The sequence below is a fragment of the Daldinia loculata genome (genome assembly GCF_022478755.1).
Source record: "Daldinia loculata strain CBS 113971 unplaced genomic scaffold F4817scaffold_6, whole genome shotgun sequence".
NCBI classification, from domain to species: Eukaryota; Fungi; Ascomycota; class Sordariomycetes; order Xylariales; family Hypoxylaceae; genus Daldinia; species Daldinia loculata.
Window position 1 is genome coordinate 164,944 of NW_026054860.1, and position 22,353 is coordinate 187,296.

Consider the following 22,353-nt stretch of genomic DNA (forward strand, 5'->3'; position numbering starts at 1 on the left):
TATTACTTCCTTCATAGATGAACGATTATCCTGGCAATACCAAAGTGTAGTTCATTCTACTCCATCATTGTCCTAACCCCTTACCCCTTAGTTCCGATAGATTTGGTGTCCAAGTCCTCTGAAGTTCGCTCTACGCTTTCTTCCTCTGAGTCGCCATCATGACTAGCTCGAAAACCCCCCAGATTTTGAACGCGTTGACCAGCGTTCTTGGAGACTCGGTCTTACAGCCCGGCAGCACCGAATATGAGAAAGACAACGGCTCATACTTCAGTGCCTTCGAGAACGAAGTTAAGCCCTCATTCATCGCCAAACCAAATAATGTCGAGCAGGTACAGGGTATAGTCCGGGCTCTTCGTCCGTATGTTCTCTCGGGAGACTGCGAACTGGCTATCCGAGGCGCTGGCCATTCTCCAATTGCTGGCAGCGCAAACGTCCAGGATGGCGTCACGATAGACATGCGAGGCCTTAAAGGCATCAAGTTAAGTGATGACCAGTCAGTAGTGGAGATTGCTGCCGGGGAGATTTGGACTCCTGTCTACGCTGAGCTGGAGAAGTATGGCTTGACAGTAGCTGGTGCTCGTGTTGGCCGTATCGGTGTTGCCGGCTTCCTCTTAGGAGGTAATATTGAGTCATAATACATTTATACTAGATCACTACCTATCTTACTAACTTAATGATAGGGGGCTTGTCTATATTCTCAACGCGGAAAGGGTTCGCATGCGACTCGGTCGTCGAGTTCCAGGTCGTCCTCGCATCTGGCGAGGTTGTCCGCGCAAATGCGGAAGAAAACGCCGATCTCTGGCGCAGCTTGAGAGGCGGTATGAATAACTTTGGAATTGTTACCTCTTTCAAGATGAAGACCTTCAAGTCAGGACCTATATGGGGCGGGATAACATACTACCATCCCGAGGTAATCGAAGAAGTTTTTCCGCTTATCGACAGCATTTGCGGATTCCCTCACGATGGCTACCCCTACGTTGGTGAGCATGACAAAGACACTCATCTCATGTATAGCGTTGGTTACGGCTTTGGACAGAAAGTTGTGGCGTGTGTCATGTATCACACCCAAGGCGAAGAAAACCCACGTGCACTACGAGAATATACAGGTGTAGAGAGCCCTATAGATTTTGGGTATCGTCGGATTAAAGAAATGTGCACTATGCGGACGTCGACGCAACTGGAGTTCTGTGAGGAATTGTCAAAATTTTCAAGTGATGGATCACGGTTAGACCCCCTATAAAATGTGACTTCGTCTTAACCTTTGCTAAACTTTCGATAGGCAATTCTGGGCTTCGATAACTATCAAGGCCAACGATACCGGATTACTAGAGGACATCTGTGAAGAATGGGATAAGACACTTGAGAAACTAAAAGATGCCGAGGGGTTCACCTTTACTCTCGGATTCCAGTTTTTGACTGTGTCTATGTTAGAGAACTCAGCAAAGGCAGGCGGCAATGCTATGGCTATTCCGCCTTCGGATGGACCGCTGATCATAGTAGTAATTAACCCAACCTGGTCGCTGCCGGAAGATGACGATCGCATATTCAAGGCAGTAGAAAATCTCGTGGCAGAGTCCAGAGAGCGGGCGGTTACTAGGTATAGATCATCATTGCACCCTTATATCTTTGCGAATTACGCCTACAAGGAGGACGATGTCATTGCGGGATATGGAAAGGAGAGTGTATCGATGCTTAGAGAGACCAGCAAGAAATACGACCCAGAGGGTTTATTTCAGAAAGGCACTCCTGGCGGTTTCAAACTCCCAAAGTAGTTACTCCGCTATGATTCGGGGTTCTTCGTGTAATTTAGATTCTACCTAGTGATCTCTAGAGACAGCAATGCCAATAGATGGAAGATGTACCAAATATTGGTCTTCAGTTCTCTCGGTATTAAGTTTACCAGTATTGCCCTTGTAATACTCGTGCTTTGATGATCTAAGATTCCTCTGCTATAGCTGACTCCTATTAACATATCTTGACTTTAGTATTCGAACAACACTATACTGCACAGAGAACGGCGAGTTTCATTTATACAAAATATATTTCACATCTCTATGACGCTCCATACTTCTAGTCTGTGTTTATCAGATGCTTTCCCACTGTATCTGCAACGTCGTCGTATGCGACCCCTTCTCAGAATACACAGCACCCTGTGTAGAACCGCTGGGAACCGAATCGGCATACCAGTCGTTGCCACCGGAATTCGCCAGATTTGTTCCATCTGCGGCGAAGACGTCAGCGTCAGCACTGCTGATGCCAGAGGCGCAGGTCAGCGAGCCACCTGACGCGGAGCAGTAGCCCTTGCTGGACTTGAGTGTAAATCCGCTCCCGGAAGAAGCGGCTGTGAATGTCGCACAGGTTCCTGTCGTGTACCAGGAGCCACTCCCGATGATACACCCTGTTTCAGAGCCACCGACTACGGCGTTTAGATAACCCTTCCCTGAGAATGATCCAGTTGGCGTTGGTGAAGATCCACCCGATGTCGTGCTCGTTGGTTTGGAAGTAGTCGTGGTCGTCGATCCACCCCCGTTACCCCCGCTCTTGGGGAGATACTTGACACCCGTGCTAGGACAGCCGCCATCGTCGCCGTTGTCCGGACTCGCCGGTACGAACTCGCCATTGGCAACTGAGCCCCTTACGTTAAAGTAGTAATAAACTTGCTCGATGGCGCTCCCGCTACAACCAACGTAGACGGTCTCGCCATTGTGATTCTTAGATAGCGCGGCCTGGATGTCAGAGAGCTTGTAGGTCTTGCTTGAGCTTGGCGTGATACCCGCGTCCGCGAGCCACTTATACGTCGTTAGGGTCTTAAATAGGCTAACCGTCGTGTTAAAAAAGTAGGGGACTTCTTCGGTGGCTTTGTAGTCGGTGAAGCAGCTCGGGTTCAGCGTTGAGACACACGTGCCGTGTTTTCCCCATTCGTGTTCCCAGAATGTCTCCCCTGTCCCATCATTCGGCAGCCAATACGTCTCCATGTAACTAAGGAGATCGTTATTACCAGCCGCCGTTAGGATATCTGATATGTTTGTATAGGCACGCTTGCTGTCGCATGTGGCGTCGTACGTGCCATCGCAGTGGTCGGGCCAGAGACCGTGAATAGTCCAGGAATCATCAGGCCCAACTGCAGGGTCCGTATCCCAGAATTGAGTCTGCAATAGCGATCCTCCTGGGTAGTTGAAGCAACAGGTATCGGCGACTTTGGTGTCGTTATGGCATGACAACTCCAGCGTACCGGTACATTGCTTGAGAGTACCGCCGAGGACTGACTGAGCTAGGCACAGCACAGTCAAGGATCCGGCACCGAACATGCGAGTAGATAACATATTGTCGTGACCTATGATGCCTCCATTTCCAGTCAATGCTAGGCGGTCACTACCTCCTTTTTAAGCTTTTCATCGCCGTCCGGCGCCTAGGTCAGGGGGAAGACGTGCCCGTTATCATGCGCGCTCTTCTCCACTGATCAGCGTTACATTGCAACGCCCCAGGCCAAGACCTTCTTATTCAGGCGAAAAGCGATCAGTCTTCGCACTAGCGGCCGTCGAATCATGTGTTAGAGATAGCCATCATGCTCTCTGTTTTTCGGTCCGTAAACATCTCAATTACCTAGCTTGTTCAATCAAAAGCCTAGTAAGACGTTTCATTAAAATTGCTTTTAAGTGGGCAGTTAATGGCTTCGACATTGTTAGTCTCACAGCTTACTTGCTGGACTAGGAAGCTGTCGGGTCGGATTAATTGTATGGGTACTATGTAAGTCGCCGAAACAGGTTTTAAAGCGATGAAGGGCTTGTGACATGGGATACTCCATTTCAGGATCCTTGAACTCGATATCTTAGAGGCTTACATATCTTATAAAGCTACATTTCAACGTGGATTGGAATGCAAATCATGTAAAATTCGGTAAATATAAATTAAAGCCAGCTTGTAGATTTAAATCTATGAGAGGTAGGGAATTTCAAGCCTTTCTTGTAAAGTAGGCCGTTAAGTTCCATGGGCCAGATAGGCAAGTTCTCCGTATAAAATAGGAGTGAATTATTCGTCATACAGTGAGCAATCGAATAGAATTACACTTTCACAACGAGATCTCATTAATTGAAGTATATCTAATATATTATCTACTGTGCGTAGTATCTATTTTGCCAAACAGAAACCCCTATTATCCCATTGCTTGTCTTGCGGTATGTCATAATATTCCCAATTGCAAAGTTTATTATAAAAGCGAAAGATGTAAAGAGTATTAAAGGTAGACATCAATATACTTAGAGATACGATAATTATGCTTTAATAATAATATTTTATTTATTTAGATGTCTATCTTTTACGCCCCCCGGTACCATCCCCATTGAGCTTACAGCTATGGAGGTTCCCGAGAGTGTTATGCTAAAATTAGGTATCTACTGAATTATCATCTAACTAGTAGTATCATTGGGCATCAAATCGCTTTCATTACTTCCCTGGAGAAAAGGTAACCGCAATCGGTATTCCATCAATCCCCATACCCAAGAGAAGCTGGGCGAAGGCCATGCTAGCTTTATCCATCTCTAATGTTTTAGTCTCGAGGGCACGTTTGATGCCATCGGATAGGAGCTTCCATTCTTCGTCTGTTCCAGGTTTGATACATTTGCACCTCTCCGTATGCTCAAAGCCAGTAGGTTTCAGTTCAGCGCCCAGCTGGACGGTACACCCTGTGTCAGGATTGCGAACTGTAGGACCCTGGTTACGGGTGGGGAAACTGGATTGTTGGTCGGACATATTGAATATTTATGTTTCGGTCACTGTAGGGTAGCTTACTTTCTTATTGGGATAAAGAGCTTGATGACTAGGTAAAATGAATGATTGTGGGGATTTTGGTGGTATATATATTTGCTAGTCCCATAGTTTGAACGATTACAACTGAGTTGTGAGGAAATCAAAGACGTTGTACTTGAATTTGCAAACAAAGGTTATATTATGAGTTGTTGATAACGTTATGGGAACATACATTGTAAATTTATGTTTGAAATTTGCTGGCTTTTCTGTTTAGTGTTACTGACAAATCTATGAAGTTGTTCGTAATATGAGACATGAGAGTGACTTAAATTAAGAACCAGGTTATATGATTAAATTCGGAGGGACCATCATTTACTCGACATATTACAATCTCATCCATATAATAGTGCATATGGTCTGTGACACATTCGTACTTGTACATTATGATATAAATAAGTAGTACTTAGATGACGTATGAATGTAAGGATCACTTTGAGTGAGCATTTATTAGTCAAGACCGTCCAGTTTACAAATTTGAACTTGCAATACCACTTAACCTGATTGCTCCTCTTTCACCTCGATAAACAGCTCCATGAGATCCATCGGATCCGGCGTTGAGTCCAGGCGGTGTTTTCTTTGGACAATAAATATTGGCACTCCGGCGTTAGCCATTTCTTTACTCTCCTTGGCTTGTCGGTCTACAACGTCGGCCCCTTCATCCGAGTCCAGCCACGCATCCACCTCCGGACATGGACCAGGGTGTCTTTTTCGACGCTGTAGGGATGCGGGTTATAGTTGAGGTAGTACGGGGTCCAGACGATGGAGAAGGTGTCTGATTCACCTCCTGGGTATGTCTTTCGGTAGAGAGAGATGGCCGTGTCGAGGTTGCGCTTGGCAATGTAGCACCACTTCCCAAAGGTGAGATAAAAGAAATAGAGCAGGGACATTAATAGCTAGAACTTGCTGCGCAAACGATGTCAGAGATGACTTGCATCTCTATAACCGCCATGATTTGCACCGAGGTATTCTCCCGTGATAAAGAAATATAAAGATGTAAACTTGTAATTGCAATACTTCCAGTGTTAAATATAGGTACGGTACCTAACCTAACCAACACTGTGCGCTTTCATATTTGCCCAAACGCCTCTTCTCAGAGCCTCTCCCCTACTTACTTACGTACAAGATTATACGTCAACTTATCGTCAACTCAGATACAGGTAACTTCAGATGGAGGACCTCCCTCACTATAATTCGATTTCGATATTACGTTAGTAGGCATCGACTATCTTCTAGCTCAGGTCGCTGCCACGGTTTCCTCCGCAGTGCTATCCTCACTGACGGATCAGCTCTCAAATTGAAATCGTAGCACACGTCAGCTGGCCTCTGTTGGATGCCGTCGTCCTCCCACCTGACCTCGTACCTAGGTAGTCATCAGCAAGGTCATGACCAGTTTGATAATCAAGGCGGTAATAAACCTCCCCGGGCATGAATGTGCACCCGCCCCGAAGTTCTCCAAACCTACAACAGGATCTTCTCGCTACTTCATACCGCGCTTGTATCCGAAGCATATCTTAGTTCTTGTTAAACACCCATGTACGGATATAAGAGAGCCCATTAATAACCTCAATTTGCTAGGATTTACAATGAAATTAGGGATTTTTATGTAGAAGACTTCATTTGTTAATACATAATAGCGGAGTTTAAGCTGAGGGTACAACATTATCTCGGCATACCTTCCCCTATGGTACTCAGCTTTTAAAGATATAGATAGTATGTTAGTCCTATAGTAAGTCTAACAAGTACATACGTCTTTCTTCGACGTAAAACCAAAACCATCTAATGAAAAGGATGTCTTTCAGTACAAGCGGACTAATCAGCTACTTTCCCCGCATCCCCGCTTCCCCGCTCCGATCTCTGCATCGTATCTCCGCATCGTATCTCCGCATCGCATCCCGAACTACCGGAACCGGGGTCCCCATTCATTCATCTGGTTCTAAACCTTTCCTAGACGAACCTTGCTATTTCGAAGACTTATATCGAATAGGAGTAGTTAAGTAAGGTGGAGCATATGTCGGTATAATACCTTGACATAAAGCGGTGAAAAATTGGTGAGGTCAGTTCCCCGCATAACCAACCTCGTCAATTAAAACAATCAAGCTTTCCGGGAGTTGGCCTAGGCATATCGTTAGCCAATGACTTAGCTAGACCCTTACCGTTCCTGGAACTGCATGTACGCTTTCGGGGGATTGGGGGTGTACAAAATGACAGGTCCCGTGCCGACAACAGCCTCTCAAGACCCCAAACACAGGAATACCGAAATAGCATACGGTGTGAGTTTTCACAGGATGACATCTTTCTCAGCGGCGCTAGTTCTTCTAGCAGCAGGAATTCTCGTTCAAGCCTATAGTAGCTCTTCAACATTTAACTACGAACGACTATTGAAACGTGAGGTCCCAGGACAGGCTCAGGTCATTGACTGGAAATCATTCAATGTTCTGCCAACCGTTTCGCCCCCATCAGTAGCTAATGCTACCACGGTAAATTCTACCACATCTTCGTGCATCGCTTCGGAGCCTGAGAAGCTAATTTAGAACAGTTTTTCTTCATACCGCCGGGACATGATTTAGAGTCATTGAAGGAAAAGCCTTTCCACATTTATGACGATGAGTTCTACGATGTGATTGGGCCCAACCCTACATTAACACTCATCGCCAACGCGGGAACAAATCCCATGTTTCACGAGGCCCCCGTCTGGTATGCTTGTAGGGAACATATAAGTTTACACAAATAAGTCTAACACGGTCGACGCTAGGTATCCGCCTACAGATGAGATGTTCTTTGTGCAAAATGCTGGAGCTGCAGCCGCGGGCACAGGCCTAAACAAGTCTAATATCATCCTTAAAATCGCGCTTTCAGAAGCTGCGGCCGTATCGAATATTCGTAACGCAACAGGATCCGTTAACGTTCAGACTGTTGACGCACCCGCCATTATCAACTCGAATGGTAGGACCAACTAGTTCCAGATCCGGGTTACTTTGTCGGCTTACGAATCTACTTTAGGTGGAACAAACTATAAGGGCGAAATTGTATTCGCCGCGGAGGGCCAGGGAGATGATGCTACGTCCCAGCTGGTCGTGATGAATCCGAGGGAACCGTATAATACAACTAGTAAGTACAGGAGTCTAATCGGCGAAGAGAGCTAGCTAATATTTCGCAATAAAGTACTCCTCAACAATTATTTCGGACGCCAGTTCAATTCCCTAAATGATGCCGCGGTCAACCCTCGCAATAAGGAACTATATTTCAGCGATAGTCTCTACGGATATCTACAGGATTTCCGACCCGCACCGGGACTCCGGACTCAGATATATAGATATAACCCCGAGACTGGTGCAGTCGCTGCAGTCGCAGATGGGTTCGGTGTTAATAACGGTAAGATGTATTATATGGGGTTATCATATATATTAAGCATTCATATTCTAATGCGTGTCCACTCCCTAGGATTAACATTCTCTCCCAACGGCTCACATGCGTACGTCACTGATACTGGGGTCAATAAGGTAGTATTGGGTTGGAATTTTAGTGAGCCTGCCAGCATGTATGCGATCGTGGCCGATAAACCCGAATTGAACAGCAGCTAATATGTTCGCAGTTATCGTTTCGATGTACAGGAAGATGGGACCTGGGATAATCGTAAGCTCTTTGCATACGTCGACACCGGTGTTCCAGACGGTACGTTATTATGAACCACTTACCCCCCCTAAGAGGTCCCAAGACTAATGAAGTACACTCAATCATGTAGGTATTCACTGCGATAGTAATGGCAATGTCTACTCTGGTTGCGGCGACGGTGTGCAGGTGTGGAACCCATCCGGAAAGCTCATCGGAAAGATCTTTCTTGGAAAGACGTCTGCAAACTTCAACTTCGCCGGTGACGGGCGAATGGTCATTCTCGCGGAGGAGGATCTCTACTATGCTACTCTTGGGGCTTCAGGGGGCGGATACATTGGAGATGTCTGATCGCAGCGTAATCCATCACAAGTTTTGCTAATTAGACTCCATTTTGAAACCTGTAAGAATAACATATTTATGAGTATTCGTAGTATCTGAAATTACAGGTAAATACTACGACTTTAGAGAATCGATATACTGCTTGACGAGTGTTTCCGCGCTCTCATCCTTCGCCAGCCCAAGCTTCAGCGGCGTAGTTGTGTCAAGCTCCGGTGCCCAGCTTCGCAATATCCGTTCGAGGTCTGGATTAGTCTCCTCCTTGAGGTACTTCAACTTGTCCTCCCCTCCGTACTTAGCAAGCGCATCTATCAGTTCCTGTATCGAGACCGAGATCCCGGGAATATTAATATGGCGGATGTGCTTCGGTAGCTTCGAGCTGTCCATGTTCAACACTCTAATAAGGTTTTCCTGCAGGGTTCCCGGGGAAGTAAGAAACGATTTGAACGATCGGTCTTTCAACGGAATGACACTCTCCTCGCCCTTCATCGGCTCCCGGATCATGCCGGACAGGAACGACGATGCGGCGTTGGTAGGCCGGCCCGGCCGCACCGAGACCGTCGGGAACCGCAGGCTGAAGGCGTCGATAAAGCCCCGTCGATGCATATCGTTGATGAAGACCTCCGTCATCAACTTATGCGCACCATACGTGCCCTCGGGCGTCGGCGTGACACTATCCGAGATAGGGCCGTCCGGCAGCGGCTGCCCGTACACGGCCTGGGAGCTAGAGTAAACCACGCGAACACCGGGGTCCTTCGCTCGCAGCGCCAACAGCAAGTCCCTGACGCTGTTCACATTGACGCGCATCGAGAGGTCCCAGTCAGCTTCCGACCCGGCCGACATGATGCCGTGGAAGATGAATATAGCTGAGAGCGGGGCGGCGGCATCTAGCAGGGACGCCACGAACGCCGGGTCGCAGATGTCGCCTTTGAGCGCCGTCGCGTTCTGCGGGTATTTGACCCCCGAGGGAACGACCGGCTCGACTAGGTCCGTCAGGACCACCCGGTACCCCGGGTCGTTGAGCAGACGGGCCGCGAGCAGGGGGCCGATGAAACCGCCGGCGCCGGTGACGATGATGTTCTTGGGGATCGGCGGCATGGTTATGTCTAGACGGGATTGCTTTGCTTGGTGGTGGTGTTAATAGAGACAATTAATTAATTAATTAATTAAGATAGGTACGAGTAGATTGCCAAGGGGGTGGCATGGGATTGTCTCTTAAGCTACCGGGTTAAAACCCTCGGTATATGTAGGTGTGGATATCGGGTATCGGGGGGAAATAGTTCCTAGCATTCGTTAGAAAGCGAGGAGAGAGATTGCGGGGTCAAGCTACGGCGCGATGGAGGGTGAGGAGTACATACGATCTTGGTCCACTTTCGGCTTCTTGGAATTGCGGAGTGCATCTCCTGTGAACCCTGTACCGTACGTCGTACCCTGGAGCCCAAAAGCGTTAGATAAGGTTCTAAATAGCTTCTTTAATTCTTGGCAGGACTTTGAAAATTACTAGAGTTACGGTTGATCAGACAAGGTACTGTGCCAAAATGAAAAAAAAAATTACGCATTAAATTAAAGTTGGTAAAAGGTCACGGGTTATAATTTAATATATATTTTTAAACTTTGTACGGTTATTATTATAATGTAAATATTTAATTAAAGTAATTAAATTAATAATATATATTTTAAAATGTTTTTTTATAAAATGCGTTTTATTTTATTGGTTAAATTTTATACCGCGTATTTAATAATATTTTTATTTTATAATTTTTTTATATAATTTTTTATTTAATTTAATTAAGTTAATTTAATTTAATTAAGTTAATTTAATTTAATTAAATCGATTTAATTTAATCGAGTTAATTTAATTTAATTAAATTAATTTAATTTAATTAATTTAATTTAATTATATTGTTTTTATTTAATTACATATAATTATTTCGAGGAAAAAGTTAACGAGGTTTTTTTAAATGATTTTTAATATATATGTAAAATTAAATAATTAATTAATTAATTAAAAAACGTGTATTTTAAAAAAATAAATATTACGTGTAATTAGTATAAAAAGTATATATATATATTAATAAAATTATATTTAAATATATGTAATATTTATGTAATTTTTACGTAATACCCGTTTATGGTTAAATTATATAATTAAATTATGTGGTTATTATTTATATATAAAATTATAAAATATATATTTAAAAAAAAATAAAGCTTTTTTTTATTTAAAAGTATAAAATATTAAATTAATTAAATAAATTTATGGTTAATTATTTATTTAAGTTTAATTTGCGTATTTTTTTTCATTTTAACATAATACCTTGTTTGGTCAACCGTAAAAGTGGGTAAACTTAAGCCTTTTTTTTATAAAAGTAAAAGTGACTTTAAAGCCGTTGTTTATTAACTGGGTATAACAAAGCTTTAAACATTATATAAGTTTAAATCCCAGTTATTTAATGATATTACGGTGTTAAAAATTTAACATAAAACTACTTTAAAATAAATCACATGAGCTTAAGGCTGTTTTAGGTACCCCTTTTTTATTTATTTATTTATAGTTAGCAACTACTTTATACTTTTAGATAGTTAACTATACTAATACATATTACGTCGACCCATGTTAAGGGAAAGCTGTAATCGGCTGTGCATCAGCCAGGCTACTTGGCCGGGTTAGATAAACTATCCCAAACAGCATCCTGGGTCTCAGCATCTTCTTCGGGACCCGGAACGTATTCAACGTTCTGGCATTGGTCGTGGTCTGGTATACCCTCAAGAGAATCACCTTCTATCAACTCGTCCTCATCTACGTCTTCGCCCGGTTCCACATCTTTCTCAGCGGGTGGGTCGTTTTGGGACTCGTTCAGTGCCGGTGGGAGTACATATGACTCGTTAAGGAAGACTCTCTTCTCATACATAGATTTTGAGCCGGGACACCAATGCACTGGTATACCAAGCTTAGCCAGGCTCTTAAGCCCCGCGATGAACTTTGATATTAGGCGACGTCGCTCCTCGGTAGCAGGATACATTCTTTTGACAACTCCAAACCTATTTTTCTCATAGTAAGCCTGTCTCTTCTGGCTATATTTCAAGGTCTGTACTTTGTCCAAGAAATTGAGAAGAGTTTCACTAAGAGTAGTGATCACTATCAATTGGAATCGTCGAGCTTGCCCAGCGAAGTAGGCGCTATTCGTGTAGACATGTTCGTCAACAAGATCTCGCCTGTGGGGGAAAATATCCTTTTCCACGTGTAGTAGCAATTCGATTAGAGTCCCCAGCTCAGAATTGTCAAGGTTCCATTCTGCACTTCTAGTATCAATCTTTCCTATACACTGGTAATGGACGTTCGAGGGGGATTTGTGTCCGAAAAAGAAGGATCCATGGCATACAGTCTTCCCTGAGTCGCAGGTAAACTTTGATACAGATAGTCTAGCTATCAAATATCGTTGTCCATCCGAGCAAACATGAGAGGGATGTGCAGCAAAAGACCCAGGCCCACCACCTGCGAGGAAAGTAAGACCACATGCATTGCAGTCGTAATACGGATGACCATTATTGATGGCCTTTAGCAGATCAATACGAGGCAGCTTTCTCTCTTTGTCTGGGTATAAGCCATCTACATATCCCAATCTATCAATATCATGTGTGTGGGCAAGTTGAAATCGTGGTCTAACCACGTAAACCCCATGAAGACGGGGTAGGCCAGATGCATTCTTTGGGATTGTACCGTCGTTGGCTACGTTGACACTATGCAAACATACCTTACAAGTCATGAGCATGTGCTTCTCACAGTACAACCGTGACTCGTCGATATCCTTCATGACGCTCATTGCAATTATCAATGAAACTTTGGTAAATTGCCAAGTAAAGCTAATTGTGGGATGCTTTTGCGGTTTTGAGATATGAATATGTGATTAGTTGAGAATGTTTGGTTCACGCAGAAGAAAATATTTTTTACAAGGGAATTCATCAAGAATATATCCTCGTTTCAAATAATGATACAGAGCAGATGTAGCAGAACACAGTGGCTGTATCAAGAACAATATGGTAGTTTCTAATCGGTTTGATTGTTGCTAATCTAAATGTCTGTTTCGAGTATAATAATCTCATTGACGAGGTAAGTAAAGTTGCCATATCTATTAAGTTAACATGGATAATATTATGTGGTTAGGAATATGATGTTAAGATTCAAGACGAGATATCTAGAAATAAGGGTGCTTTTAGTATGTAGAGTCACTGGTCTCCATACTCTAGGGTTAGAGTTCTTTACAGGACAACGAAGTTATTTCCGTGCCTCCTAAGTTTACCTTGCGATATAGGGATAGAGGGTAGAAAATATAAACTTGACTGCCTGGGACCATGGTTATATATATGTGACCCCTCTTTTTTTAATGGTGTCTTAGGATGGTCTCAAGGTAAGCCTCTTGTCCATCCTAGATATTATGCGGACATATCTGGAGACACCAGGGTTCTTAACATCGGGTTGTGTGAGATATCCTAGCCTTGTAATTGTATTAGTTACTCCTCATTTATAACCCAACTATCGAACCGGAAGTTAAAAATCTAGAACGAAGAGCTTCTAGAACAACAAGTATAAACGTTTGTATCCGACAATGCTGAGGCTGGTGGGGCTGTCGCGCGAGGTGATTGGACGATAAAAAGAGCTAGGAAAGCCAAGAAGGTTAGGCGGGGTTTTTGGAAAGAATTGCTCGATGAGATGAGATAATTTGCAGATTGCAGATAGCAGATAATTAGCGGGACGCATGGGGTTTCAGCGGGGCTGATCCATTGCAGACCAGGGTGACCCTTAAGCCCCGGCTACCGCTAAACCTGAAACGACCATATCAAGTACGATCGAGTGTCCAATCAACGCCATTCCAATCGTCTTTGGCCAATCAGCTGCTTATCTTCAACTGGCTTATCTCTATTGGCGGCGACACCGAAGTAAGTAAATGGATTCGTTATGTCTACCAAAGGAATGTACCTAGCCGGACAGCCACATGCACACGGGACGATACCAGGAGGGTAATGAGATGAGCATTTGGAGGCTTGTACATAGTGTGGGGGAGTCTTCCTGGTCTGGAGACGTACATAACGTACTTTACGTGTATGTACTATGTCAGATATCGCAAGTACTGTAGGGATTAGTTGCCTACCTAGGTAATCGTGGTGGCTTGACGGATGTAATACTTATTACTCTTCCTCCCTTTCCAATCTCGTTTATCTTGGAAGTGAATATATATCCGTTTCTACTTCCCACGTTGAAGTTGAAGTTGAAGTTGGGGTTAGCATCGCATACTCAAGGTTCAAAAACCTAGAGTTTCGACGTATAGTTAACTAATGCTTAATACTACAACTTAATACGACACCTTACTGCTTACCTAGGTACCCGTCCCGGCTGGGTTTGCGCGTCATACATGTGAGAAATCGACACACGTGCGTTTAGTTACCATTACTCGACAATTACCTAAACGCAGCGGAACCCCTTCGACCATTTAATCCAGGGTCTGCTGGATTGGTCGTCGCGATGGCCAGGCTTTATAATTCGAGGATTGATAGTTGGATGGACAAGGCCGCTGTAGATAACGAAGATGGTCTCACAGTCGCCCAGTTGATGGTAAGGCTGAATCCGCACACCCATCTTATTCTCAGCATCCGATATCGTACCATGAAAAAGTAGCCAGTCGAAACAATCGCAGCACTAACCAACCCAATCAGTTAACAAATCATGATCTTAAACCTGTTGAGCCCGAGCGTCGCCAATGGGGAGCGTGGAACTTCGTTGGCTTTTGGGTTGCCGATTCCTTCAACATCAACACGTGGATGATTAGCTCGTCCATGATCGTGGGCGGACTCTCGTGGTGGCAGTCATGGCTCTGCGTATGGATTGGATACGCAATCGCTGGATGCTTCATCTGCATGACCGGTCGCATCGGAGCTATGTACCATATCGGCTTCCCGGTTGTGAACCGATCGAGTTTTGGAATATGGGGCTGCCTCTGGCCCGTATTTAATCGTGCTGCCATGGCGTGTATTTGGTACGGTGTGCAGTCGTATATTGGTGGACACTGCGTATATCTCATGATTCGATCTATCTGGCTTAGTTGGGTAAGTTTGGCTGGATTTGCTGTACTCGTATTAAAGAGAAGTTGAATTGTTAACACCTTTTAGGACCGCAAAACTATCCCGAACTCGTTCTCGGAGGACTCGGGGACTACAACCGCCGATTATGTCTCCTTTTTCCTCTTCTGGCTCCTGTCGCTACCGGCAATCTGGTTCCCCGTGCATCAAATTCGACATCTTTTCACCGTCAAAGCTTACTTCGTTCCTTGTGCCGGCATCGCTTTCCTGATATGGGCACTTGTTCGCGCCGGGGGCCCGGGTCCTATTGTTCGACAACGAGCAAAGATAGAAGGTAGCGACCTTGCATGGCAGTTTATCAAGGGTGTTATGAGTTCGATTGCCAACTTCGCAACACTCATTGTAAATGACCCTGACTTCTCTCGCTTCTCCACTAAGCCCCGTGATGCTCTTTGGTCGCAGCTTTTTACTATCCCTATTGGTTTCGCCTTCACCTCCTTGATCGGCATATTGGTCTCATCTAGCTCGGTCATCATCTACCCTGGGAGCGAGCCGATCTGGGACCCCCTTGACCTACTGGAGAGATTTGTCGACGATGGCAGTTCCGGCCAACGTTTCGGCGTCTTCGTTATCTCTTTCGCTTTTGCCTTGGCTCAGTTGGGTACCAATATCGCAGCGAATTCAGTTTCAGCGGGAACTGATATGACGGCACTACTTCCGCGGTTCATCAACATTCGCCGTGGTGGCTATATCTGTGCTGTTGTTGGCTTAGCCATGTGCCCCTACAACTTGCTCACATCGAGTAATCAGTTCACGACCTATCTTTCATCTTATTCGGTCTTTCTTAGCTCAATAGCGGGCGTTATGTGTAGCGATTACTACTTGGTCCGAAGAGGCTATCTCGAAATCAGGGAACTTTACGACGCTCGCAAGACAGGACCGTACTACTTTACTTATGGCTTTCATTGGAGAGCTTATGCTGCATATATCAGTGGCATTCTCATCAACGTGGTTGGATTCGCCGGGGCGGTGAATGGCGGCAACGTTCCTATGGGAGCAACTTACATCTATAATTTCAACTTCTTCTGTGGATTTATTATTTCTGGGGGGATGTACTGGGCTTTATGCAAGGTGTTCCCCGTACCAGCCTGCAGCAATACATGGATGGAAGTGGGTGACCAGATTGATGAGGTCAGACTTGCCTACGACCACAGTAGTAGTCAACAAGAAGAGTTTGATGAGGAGGCAGATATTGGTAACAAGTACGACAAGAATCATCAAAAAACGGTATGATAGGGTTATCGGGGAGGGTTATCGGGGAGGGTTATGAAGCTTTGATTTTTTGGACATAAAAGGGATTGGTAGTTAGCAATATCACAGCGGTCATCTACGGATACCGCTTCAGGGGAAATAAATTACTTACCCCTCTGGAAAAGTTTGCACATAATATTTCGGCCTTCACATCCGTCGGAACCATATCCAGATAATTCACACGGTCCCAAGTTTCCTGTACGTGAGGTTAGTTATTACATTACATGTATCTGTGCAGGTGGTTGGCGAAGTCTTTTGTGCTTTTGAGAAAAATAACCGCTACATGTAAGTGCATATTATGCACGGATCGCATACGGCCGTTCCCCTTTCAAGACACTTGGACCAATCGTAACCGTCTGCATTCTTCTGCGCTTAGGCAGGTACAGTGCTGCCTCACCTTCCAGCTAGCTGACTAGGTAGGTACGTTCCTAACCTAGCAGCTGCCTAGACGCCTACCTACCTCTACAGAGGTATCAACCCCCATTCTGCCTGGAAGCTGGAAGTGACGAAGGTGCAAACAACTTAAAAACAACCCGGGTTCATTTCTGAATTCATTCTCGTTCTTCCCGTCTTTCTCAAATATCAATTCAGGCAAGCAATTCAAGCAAGCCATCTACATACTTGTTCAGTTGTTCTACCCCTCTCGCCTGCCCAATTACCACCACCGGTACCTATCGATCATATCGATCATTAATTCATCCCGCCCCCAATTTCCTAATTTCCCAATTTGTCAACACTACGACATCACGGCCATAGGTTTCAGACTATGGAGGTTGACAATATGAGTCCCTTCTTAGATATTCCTCTTGAAGTGCTTCTCCAAATATCTTCCTACCTTACAACTTCGGATTATGGAAATCTTCGCCATGTCTGTCGGCGACTGGAGGTGTCTCTCCTCCAGTCATTCACCCACGAGTTCTTCACGAAGAGGCAGTTCATGATTAGCGAGTTCAGTCTTGGCGCGCTCGTAGACATCTCTAAGTCTAGATTCGCGCCTAGTCTGTCCCATCTAATCATTAGCATTGAGCGTCCGCCTATACCACCTAGTCTACCAGTTCACATGCAGGTCTTTTCCGATGTTGAACAAGCACTGCGGTATAATAGGATGCGTGAAGAACACATGAGCCATCAAGCCTTAATCACCACAGGTCGGGACCTCCAACTTCTCACTGAAGCTCTTTGCAATCTACCCAACCTTAAAACAATCGGACTACGTGACTTCAACTCTTCTGGCCGATATCGCGATGGGGCAGACAATACCTGGCACGCTTACGGTGCCCCAACCTTCCTCTGGGAGACAAACTTTCCCCTTGATCAACCACGATTCGGCGGCCGCCATCTTGACTCTAGCTTGGTAGAATCTCGTATACAATACGTTTCCTACGTGTTCTTGACGATGCTCCGAGCCCTAGGCAAGGCCAAAGAGACACATAGCCCTACTCAGCTGGAGGTAATCCTTAGAAATTGTCATCTCCCGAGTCTAGCATTCAACGTGCCTCATTATCTTGAATCGACGATTACGCCCTTTCTCAAAGACCTCAAGACGCTCTTCCTAGATTTGGGACCTGCATCATTTTCTACCCTGGTTATCAATAACGGGGGAAATTTCCAGGGTTATCTTGGCCTCACTCTAGTGACATTCCTGTCGAAAACGACATCTCTAGAACACCTGAGATTGAATTTCCGGAGCTGCGCTAAAGATGAAACGAGGGACCTCCTTCAGTGGTTGATCCGTACGCCTGAGTCTCCGAGTGGCTCAAAACACCAAGGGATTGAAGTAAATAAGATGCAAGAAAAACTACCACGGATACCGCAGACCCCTGCATTTCAGCATCTGGAGGAGCTTGAAATTGGAATGATAACTATCGAGCCATCTCTCCTTCTCAACATTTACAAGAGGTTTAAGTCAAGTCTACGCATAATCTCTCTGCACAAGGTCACCTTCTCTATTGAATCGCAAAATCAGGTCGCGGACAGGGTCAACCTCTGGGCTTCATTCTTCGGGCAGATGGCGAAACTCAAATTCAATCTCTCCGTCATACGACTCTCCTTCTTAAAACAGATACATTCCATGTCCGCGTATTCGATAGAATTCAAAGATAAGAACCAAACTTCAAGCGTTCCGAATTATGGTACGGAATGGGCAGGCAATGACTGTATGTTTATTATCCCTTACGCTTCAAGTATCCATAAGACTGTTTACGGGAATACTAAAAAGGCAAGCAATGGCTAACTCTAAATCTCATAGTCGAGCGTTCTTCGGGAGAATTGATTGCCTCAATGTTTATCAATTGGCCTCCTGACCAGGATATGCAAGAGGACAGCGATACTTCACCATCCGAAGGTATGTACTAATATCACCAATTCACTAAGAATCGTAGGCATTGGCATTTTGCTAATTTCAAAGCACAGATGACGATGATATTGATGATGAGTAGAGCTCTTTCGATAGTATCGACAATTTCTAGGAGTCTGAGACAGTGGGGTATCTAATAATGGACTTCAAGATATTTTCTTTGTTCTAGTTTGCGATGCCTTGTCTGTACGTTTGGACTCAGAAGCAATCCCTGGATTACCGAATGGAGAAAATGGACGTGGTAGCATATTTGCTTAATTGAACTCTCTATGACTCTATATAGACAATAAAATCCCCCATGGGATGCTAAAGCGACATGTATCTGACTCTAGACGCTCTTGTCAAAAAAGTCAAGGATTTTCGCGTATGTCGCCTGCGCGGTATACTCCTATTCATAGTTAACACCAATCCGGCGACATTTCATAGTAGAGAATGAATGCTTACCAAGTTTAGGCCGTGACCAGCACCGAGAACAACGAAAGCCTCGAAAGAACTTGTATTGGTGAAGGATTTCCCTGTCTGTTCAGGGATGCTGGGCTCGGACACGTAACAGTTGCCTCCGCAGAATGCACCGTCGCGCTCTACAATAGAAAGTTAGCTTTTCAACTCCATCATGACCGAGCAGACTCGGTTAATAAGGGTTCATCTCACCTCCCGTGATAACAAGAACAGGCCCCGTAAAACTATTATTCGTAGTCGTCAGGCTACCAATAGTCAACAGCTCACCGACGGCGATTGGCGCACTCGTCGCATAGGTTGCTTCCAGGATCTTCGGGTCGAAGTTATCCGGGGCGAAGAAATTGGACTGCACGGCCGAGACGTCGCCGCACGTAATGTACCCGGGCCCGTAGCCAGCTCCCGCTAGCACGAAGTTGCCCCCGAGCAGGAAGTTCCCTACATACGTCCCTAGCCCCTGACTAAACCCCGTCAAGGCGATGGCATCGGAGATGCCGTCGTCGGGGTGCGCGGCTGTGAGACCGTAGGTCTGCGCGGACCCGTAGCTGTGGCCGACGTGGACGACGCGCTCGTAGCGAGCGCTGATGCCGCGGATGCTGCCGCGGCGGAGCTTCGTGGTTAGTGCGTACAGGGCAGCCAGCTCGAGGTTGGATTGGATTTCGGCGACGGGGTTGCCGTGGGTGGATTGTCCGATGCCCGGACGGTCGAAGAAGAATACGCTGTAGTTCCGCGCTAGGGCCGCGTTCGCGTAGCTGTAGTTGAAGGCGTGGGCGGGGAAGTCCCAGTATGTCTGGTTGAAGGCGGCGCCGTCTGGGGGTGGGGGTGTTAGTATAGTAACTTGAAAAAATAAACGTCAAATGTTTTTTTACCCTGTTATTTCGAAAATATTATACTATTACCTTTTTATTTTAATAATTAATTATATAATTAATTTGTATTTAATTTTTTAATAAAAATAAAAATAAATAGTTTAAAAATAAAGTTTTAATATAATATATATATTATGTAATTAATATTTAATATACCAGTTATTTGTTTTAATGATTACGGTTAATTTTTTAGTTATAATAAAAGTTAAATTATTTAATATCTTTTTTTTAAATTTATTTTATACCTTTAATGTTATATGTATAAATAATTTTAAAAAAGTAATATTAAAAAACATTAACGTTAATTTAAAATGTTTAATATAAATTTTATTTTTAAGCATTTTTTATAAATTTTTAATAAAGTTAAAATCGGGTAAATAAAAAGGCCAATTTATTAAAATAATTTTTTTTTGTTTTGTTTATTTACGTAATTAATTTATAATTATACGGGTTTTGTAAATAAATGCGTTATTTATAACAAATATATTATTTTATTAATAAATTTATAAAAAAATTTCTTGTAAAATTTTTAAAATAATAAAGTTTATAACGCCGGTATGTTTAATATTAAGGTTTTTGTATAAATTAATTAATAAAACTTGTTTTTTTTATTTAAATAAACTTTAAAATATTTGCAAATGTTTTATTGGTTTTACCTTTAATTAAACGTGTTTTTTAAATAATTTTTCGTTTTAAAATTTACGTTTTATTAAATTATGTATAAGTTAAATTAAATGTAAAATTTTAAAAAATGGTTTATTTTTTAACAAAATACTTACGTTTGTTACTTGTTTTTTTTTTAAATTACTGTTAATTCGTTTAAAAAAAGTTAACGTTTTTAATATAAAAAAGGTTTTTTTACATGTTTCCGGATAAAAGTTAAATGTTTATTAACGTATTTTTATAATAATTTCGGTTTACGAAACGTTTTATAATACATTATACTTTATTTTTAAAATTACGTTATAATAATGTGGTTATATATTTATAAACCAATTTCGAAAAAAAGTTAAAAAAATAAAATAAAAAGGTTTTAATTAATAAGTCGAATAATATGTTTTTTATTCCGTAATTTAAGTTTATAATAACGTTTTTAATTAAAACATAAAACGGTTAATTTTTAAACTTTATATCGGATATTAATTTAATAAAAATTTTAAATTAAAATGCTTTTAATTACTTTAATTTAATTAGTTAAAAAGCTTGTTTCAAATATAGATTTAATTTTCGTTTTTTTATAAAAAAATAAATGTTTTTTAAGTTTTTTAAAATTTAATAATGGTGTAAAAGCCATTATTAAAAAAATAAAGTATATTAAAATTAAATAACGCAACTTTTCGCGTTTATACTTTTAACGTTTATTTTTTCGCCCCATTATATATACATACACATATATACATATATATATATATATAGATTGGTTTAGGGTTGGGTTTGGAGCTCTTGTCTGCTGGAGGAGGATCTGGTATGGCTCTCTGGGAAGAAAGGTCTAAGGGGTTTTGCTTACTGCGAAGTGTTAGATATTGCGGATAAGGAGGTTTCAGGGGTAGGTTTTTGCGTATATTAATATACATACCGAGTGAGAATCTGCAGCGTGCGGCCTGGACCCGCGTCAGGCTCGCAGTAGGTTGCGGCGATGGAGTAGTTGCCCGTCACGGTTCGGTACTAATAGGGAGTAGTTAGTTAGAGATTACTCATTTCACTTACACTTGTAATAGGAGCGTGTGGTGTCTAGGCAAGGGTGATGTTGAAGAGATAGAGCCGACACTCACCTTGGTTTCGCTTAGTATCTCGTCAGCGTAGTTCACACCCGCCTGACCGGAGTTCAAGACGAAGTTCGTCACTTCGATATCGTTAGTCGGCGCCTTAAACGTAAAGTCCATATTCTGCGAGGAGAGCGAGAGCGGGATCTTCAGGTTCTTGCAGTTGCGCGCCGAGACCACGGCCGCGAGGCTCGCTAGAAGGAGGCTGGATAGGATTGCTGGGGCCATTTTGAATTCGACTGTTGTATTATTGAACTTGAAGATGAAGACTTTGCTGGTGAAGCTATGTCGTTCGTCATAAGAGAGAGAAAGAGAGGTGAACCAGCCCGTTCTTATACAGCTACGCCAAAGACCCGATATCTCGTTTGAAAAAGAAATATCAATGCAATTCCAAATACACCATCGTGGCGCGGTGACCCTAATTCCCCCCACCAAACCAACGTGATGATATTCCCGTCCTCTAATCATTGTAGTCCGTCAGATATCTAACGTGGAGCCCCTTAACAGACAACGGCTAGGTCAGCCCTAACCGGAGCTGCGCCGCCGCAAGTGGCGCGGGTAATCAATCATCGTCGTCACCCCTGGCAGAAGAGCAATTCCAAATCTTTTCTCATGGACAGTGGAGAATAACGTTTTACATGTCCTAAGCGAAGTCAGATCAGAGCCTTGTTTTCCTGCCACTCTTAACGTATCGTATCACCATACTCCGTTGTTGTGTGTTCAAGTCTTGTATTACCCGGGGCAGTACTAGGTCTCCTCCCGTGCTGAA

At 43.5% G+C, this 22,353-nt stretch overlaps 10 protein-coding genes across 10 annotated transcripts; 4 read left to right on the forward strand and 6 right to left on the reverse strand.

The window, feature by feature from the left end:
* Positions 1-158: 158 nt before the first annotated feature.
* F4817DRAFT_368042 (FAD-binding domain-containing protein) lies at positions 159-1,772 on the forward strand (the record flags this gene model as incomplete). Its single annotated transcript, XM_049307198.1, has 3 exons — positions 159-618; positions 681-1,224; positions 1,280-1,772. The coding sequence occupies 3 exons, from the start codon at positions 159-161 to the stop codon at positions 1,770-1,772; spliced, it is 1,497 nt and encodes a 498-aa protein (XP_049162360.1).
* A 5-nt stretch (positions 1,773-1,777) lies between these two features.
* On the reverse strand, positions 1,778-3,855 carry F4817DRAFT_326828 (ribonuclease M). The gene has a single exon (XM_049301954.1). It carries the CDS (start codon positions 3,321-3,323, stop codon positions 2,085-2,087), a length of 1,239 nt encoding a protein of 412 aa, XP_049162361.1. The 5' UTR covers positions 3,324-3,855; the 3' UTR covers positions 1,778-2,084.
* Positions 3,856-4,443: 588 nt separating this feature from the next.
* On the reverse strand, positions 4,444-4,749 carry F4817DRAFT_312490 (uncharacterized protein; the record flags this gene model as incomplete). The annotated part of the gene is made up of 1 exon (XM_049300133.1): positions 4,444-4,749. One exon carries the CDS (start codon positions 4,747-4,749, stop codon positions 4,444-4,446), a length of 306 nt encoding a protein of 101 aa, XP_049162362.1.
* A 686-nt stretch (positions 4,750-5,435) lies between these two features.
* On the reverse strand, positions 5,436-5,703 carry F4817DRAFT_326830 (uncharacterized protein). The gene has a single exon (XM_049301955.1). It carries the CDS (start codon positions 5,691-5,693, stop codon positions 5,445-5,447), a length of 249 nt encoding a protein of 82 aa, XP_049162363.1. The 5' UTR covers positions 5,694-5,703; the 3' UTR covers positions 5,436-5,444.
* A 1,304-nt stretch (positions 5,704-7,007) lies between these two features.
* Positions 7,008-8,766, forward strand: F4817DRAFT_312492 (calcium-dependent phosphotriesterase; the record flags this gene model as incomplete). Its single annotated transcript, XM_049300134.1, has 8 exons — positions 7,008-7,283; positions 7,343-7,500; positions 7,559-7,749; positions 7,807-7,914; positions 7,969-8,178; positions 8,248-8,344; positions 8,399-8,478; positions 8,549-8,766. 8 exons carry the CDS (start codon positions 7,008-7,010, stop codon positions 8,764-8,766), a joined length of 1,338 nt encoding a protein of 445 aa, XP_049162364.1.
* Positions 8,767-8,834: 68 nt separating this feature from the next.
* On the reverse strand, positions 8,835-10,239 carry F4817DRAFT_237362 (NAD(P)-binding protein). The gene is made up of 2 exons (XM_049298989.1): positions 10,113-10,239; positions 8,835-10,037 (listed from the first exon to the last, which is right to left on the reverse strand). The coding sequence occupies exon 2, from the start codon at positions 9,850-9,852 to the stop codon at positions 8,872-8,874; it is 981 nt and encodes a 326-aa protein (XP_049162365.1). The 5' UTR covers positions 9,853-10,037; positions 10,113-10,239; the 3' UTR covers positions 8,835-8,871.
* A 1,118-nt stretch (positions 10,240-11,357) lies between these two features.
* Positions 11,358-12,578, reverse strand: F4817DRAFT_368043 (uncharacterized protein; the record flags this gene model as incomplete). Its single annotated transcript, XM_049307199.1, has 1 exon — positions 11,358-12,578. The coding sequence occupies one exon, from the start codon at positions 12,576-12,578 to the stop codon at positions 11,409-11,411; it is 1,170 nt and encodes a 389-aa protein (XP_049162366.1). The 3' UTR covers positions 11,358-11,408.
* A 1,161-nt stretch (positions 12,579-13,739) lies between these two features.
* Positions 13,740-16,383, forward strand: F4817DRAFT_326837 (permease for cytosine/purines, uracil, thiamine, allantoin-domain-containing protein). Its single transcript, XM_049301956.1, has 3 exons — positions 13,740-14,365; positions 14,467-14,856; positions 14,920-16,383. The coding sequence occupies exons 1-3, from the start codon at positions 14,276-14,278 to the stop codon at positions 16,120-16,122; spliced, it is 1,683 nt and encodes a 560-aa protein (XP_049162367.1). The 5' UTR covers positions 13,740-14,275; the 3' UTR covers positions 16,123-16,383.
* A 22-nt stretch (positions 16,384-16,405) lies between these two features.
* Positions 16,406-18,734, forward strand: F4817DRAFT_326840 (uncharacterized protein). Its single transcript, XM_049301957.1, has 3 exons — positions 16,406-18,296; positions 18,389-18,484; positions 18,553-18,734. The coding sequence occupies exons 1-3, from the start codon at positions 16,907-16,909 to the stop codon at positions 18,576-18,578; spliced, it is 1,512 nt and encodes a 503-aa protein (XP_049162368.1). The 5' UTR covers positions 16,406-16,906; the 3' UTR covers positions 18,579-18,734.
* Positions 18,735-18,824: 90 nt separating this feature from the next.
* F4817DRAFT_312497 (alpha/beta-hydrolase) lies at positions 18,825-21,812 on the reverse strand (the record flags this gene model as incomplete). The annotated part of the gene is made up of 6 exons (XM_049300135.1): positions 18,825-18,884; positions 18,941-19,077; positions 19,148-19,762; positions 21,212-21,327; positions 21,398-21,486; positions 21,594-21,812. The coding sequence occupies 6 exons, from the start codon at positions 21,810-21,812 to the stop codon at positions 18,825-18,827; spliced, it is 1,236 nt and encodes a 411-aa protein (XP_049162369.1).
* Positions 21,813-22,353: the final 541 nt, after the last annotated feature.

Bases quoted from the DNA above. Each gene is read 5' to 3' on its own strand.
- F4817DRAFT_326837 (XM_049301956.1), top strand. From the start codon at position 14,276: ATGGCCAGGCTTTATAATTCGAGGATTGATAGTTGGATGGACAAGGCC. The intron at 14,366-14,466 runs GTAAGGCTGAAT...CAACCCAATCAG, and splicing joins TCACAGTCGCCCAGTTGATG to TTAACAAATCATGATCTTAA. The intron at 14,857-14,919 runs GTAAGTTTGGCT...AACACCTTTTAG, and splicing joins GATCTATCTGGCTTAGTTGG to GACCGCAAAACTATCCCGAA.
- F4817DRAFT_237362 (XM_049298989.1), bottom strand. From the start codon at position 9,852: ATGCCGCCGATCCCCAAGAACATCATCGTCACCGGCGCCGGCGGTTTC.
- F4817DRAFT_326840 (XM_049301957.1), top strand. From the start codon at position 16,907: ATGGAGGTTGACAATATGAGTCCCTTCTTAGATATTCCTCTTGAAGTG. The intron at 18,297-18,388 runs GTATGTTTATTA...TAAATCTCATAG, and splicing joins GGAATGGGCAGGCAATGACT to TCGAGCGTTCTTCGGGAGAA. The intron at 18,485-18,552 runs GTATGTACTAAT...TTCAAAGCACAG, and splicing joins CGATACTTCACCATCCGAAG to ATGACGATGATATTGATGAT.
- F4817DRAFT_326830 (XM_049301955.1), bottom strand. From the start codon at position 5,693: ATGTCCCTGCTCTATTTCTTTTATCTCACCTTTGGGAAGTGGTGCTAC.
- F4817DRAFT_326828 (XM_049301954.1), bottom strand. From the start codon at position 3,323: ATGTTATCTACTCGCATGTTCGGTGCCGGATCCTTGACTGTGCTGTGC.